We start from the raw sequence: 3,055 nt of genomic DNA on the forward strand, positions 1-3,055 counted from the left end.
CTCTTATTTTCTAGAGGCAATCTTAACCCTGAAATGCTTACCAGCCAAACAGCAGCTGCTGCCCGTTCTCTCTCCTCCGGACGCCGCCGTGTCTGTCCCAGCTCACAGCAGCAGCCGTAACAGCAGCAGCAGCAGCAGCAGCAGCAGCAGTAGCAGCAGCAGTAGCAGCAGCTTCGGCAGAGTTTATTTCTGTGTCCTTTGCTGTCCCGCGTGTCTGTCTTGTGGTGTTTGTAGCCGCCGCTTGTCCCGCCGCCGCTGCTGCTGCTGCTGCTGCTGCAGCTGCTGCTCTGCGCGCCCGTTTGCGGGTATTCTTCGGCCATTTAGTTTAATTTTTATTTTTTTATTGTTGTGGCACTTTTAATTTCAAAATGCTCTACAAATTCGTCATCAACGATGAGGGTATTGTCCATCGCCTGCCCCCCGGCGGGCTCACGACCTACCCAGCCCAGTCTGTATGGGTCATGCACGAGCGCTTCCCCTTCCTCAAGCCCTTCTACTTTAGCTTGTGAGTCAGCAGCAGCAGCAGCAGCAGCAGCAGCAGCGGCAGCAGCAGCGGCGTGGCCGGCCCTTCGTGCTGCTGCGGAAGCCTTGCTGCGCTGCTGCTGGCCCTCGGAAGCAAATTCTTCTTTGGGTTTTTCGCTTTTCTTTTAGTGGCCCCTTTGGCCCGTGGGGTGTACGTACACTTGCCTCTGCGGGCCGCGCCCGCTTGCTGTCCATACACTCCAAATCTGCTTTTCTTTTCCTTCAAGTTTGCTGCTGCTGCTGTTCTTTTTGCTGCCAGCGCCTCTGCTGCTGCTCTGCTCTGCTGCTGCTGCCCGTTTGCACGGGTTTTCGTGCTGCTGCTGCTGCGGAGGCTCTTGGCAGTTTCAAACAAAATGCATTTAAATGTATTTCATTTGTTCAATGAGTTTTCTCTTTTGCTGCTGCAGCATGCTGCTGCTTGCCTTGAATTCCGAAACTTGGTGATGCTGCATGCAGTTGGTGCCCATGTGTAAATGCATCCGCAGCAGCGTTGGCTGCTGCTGCTGCTGCAGTTGCTGCTGCAGCAGCAGCTGCAGCAGCTGCAGCCGCGTGGCCCTGCCGCCGCGGCGGCTGCCGCGGTCCACCCCCGCCCGTCGCAGCAGCAGCGCCCACGGCTGCCGCTGCTGCTGCTGCTGCTGCTGCAGCTGCTGCAGCAGCAGGCCGCGTTGTGGGGTGTGCGTCGCAGCGAGACGGAGTTCAGCGCTGCTGCTGCTCTGAGCTGGAACATTGCGAACTACTATGTGGCCCCTCTTGCTGCTTGTCTTTATTTGCTGTTTTGCTACTGCGGCACGAAATATATGAAGAACAGAGAGCCCTTTGACCTGCGCACTCCCCTCAAGTACTGGAACCTCGCCCTCGCCATCTTCAGCTTCATGGGCATGGTCCGTCGCTCTGCTGCTGCTGCTGCTGCTGCTGCTGCTGCAGCACTTGCTGCAGCAGCACTTGCTGCTGCAGCAGCAGCACTAGCTGCTGCGTGTTGTTTGTTTGTGCGTGTGTTGTGCTGCTTCCGCGTGAGTCCGCGGCCTCCCTGCCGCCCCGGCGCCCTCGCTCTCCCCCAGCTGTTTGCTGCTGCTGCTGCTGCTGCTGCTGCTGCGCTGCTGCTGCAGGTGCGGGTGGTGCCGCAGCTGGCGTGCCTGGTGTGCAGCTACGGGTTCGAAGCGTCGCTGGCGAGCCCGCCCGTGTACGCGTACGGGCACGGGGCCGCGGGGTTTTGGACTCTGTTGTTTATTTACTCCAAGTTCTTCGAACTCTTGGACACAGTCTTCATAATTCTGCGGAAAAGACCCCTCTCCTTCCTGCACTGGTACCACCACGCCACAGTGCTGCTCTACACGTGGGACGCGTACACGTGGGAACAGCCCGCGGGCATTTACTTCGTGGCGATGAACTTCAGCGTGCACGCGGTGATGTACTTTTACTACTTTTTGGCCGCGCAGCTGCGGCGGCCGCTCTCGTGGGGCATTTTCGTGACGGCCGCGCAGATCTCGCAGATGTTCGTGGGCGTGGGGGTCACCTTCGTGTCGATGTACTTCGCCTTCAGTTTTCCGTACCGGCCGCTGTGGCGGCGCGAGCAGATCCGCGACGCCCTCGCCCACGGCCACTACATCACGCCCAAGAACCTCTACTGGGCCTGCCTCATGTACTCCACCTACTTCTACCTCTTCGCCGAGTACTTCGTCAAGCGCTACGTCAAGGGCCGCGGCCACGCCGCCAAGGCCCGCAAACACTGCAAGCAGCTCCAGTGACCGCAGCAGCAGCAGCAGCAGCAGCAGCAGCAGCAGCAGCAGCAGCAGCGGCGGCGGCGGAGGCAGGAGCGGGAGCGCGGGGGAAGGGTTTTCTTTGGGCTGCTGCGGGATTCGGCAAGTCGTCTGGGCGGGGCAAATGTCTTTATGTGCCTTTCGGCGGCGCCCTACGCGCTCTATCGCCAGCTGCTTCCTGCTGCTCCCTCCGCGCTGCTGCTGCTGCTGCTGCTGCGCCGCCGCCGCCGCCGCCGCTCGCGGAACCTCCCACCACCCACTCCCGCATTTGCTTTCTCGCCCGCCCCTCTTCCTGCAGCCAACTGCTGTACCTACACCCCCCGCGTGCTCTCCCACGCGTTCTTAGTCCGTAGCCCGCGCCGCTCGCTCCACTCACGGCCACCCACGGGGACCCAGGGGCCCACGGGGGCCCCAGGGGGCCCCACGGGGCCCCACGGGGGCCCCACGGGGGCCCCTCGGGTACCCTGGTGCTGCAGAAATGCTCGCTGCGCGTGTCCCGTGGGCTTCGAAGCAGCGAATCGGCGCGCATGCATGGGGAGGTTGTGTTGATCATTCATGTAGACAGTGTATACACAGTGTATATATAGTACGTTATGTATATAAGTGCATGCATTGTATGCATCGTCCGTAAATATATATGGTAAATTCTCCGCATTTATTGTATATATTTAGCATTTATGCATATGGTGCGTGCAGCAGCGAGCCGCATGTATATGCCCACAGTGTATAGTGCGCCGCCCATGCATGCAATATATGTAGCAAGTCCTTTATATATA

General features: G+C 59.7%; 1 protein-coding gene across 1 annotated transcript; it reads left to right on the forward strand.

Annotated features, from left to right (window-relative positions):
• Positions 1-368: 368 nt before the first annotated feature.
• Positions 369-2,267, forward strand: ENH_00007300 (fatty acid elongation protein, putative; the record flags this gene model as incomplete). Its single annotated transcript, XM_013578584.1, has 3 exons — positions 369-505; positions 1,208-1,403; positions 1,629-2,267. 3 exons carry the CDS (start codon positions 369-371, stop codon positions 2,265-2,267), a joined length of 972 nt encoding a protein of 323 aa, XP_013434038.1.
• Positions 2,268-3,055: the final 788 nt, after the last annotated feature.

Source organism: Eimeria necatrix, genomic scaffold (genome assembly GCF_000499385.1).
Source record: "Eimeria necatrix Houghton genomic scaffold, Enh_scaff1207, whole genome shotgun sequence".
Lineage (NCBI taxonomy): Eukaryota > Apicomplexa > Conoidasida > Eucoccidiorida > Eimeriidae > Eimeria > Eimeria necatrix.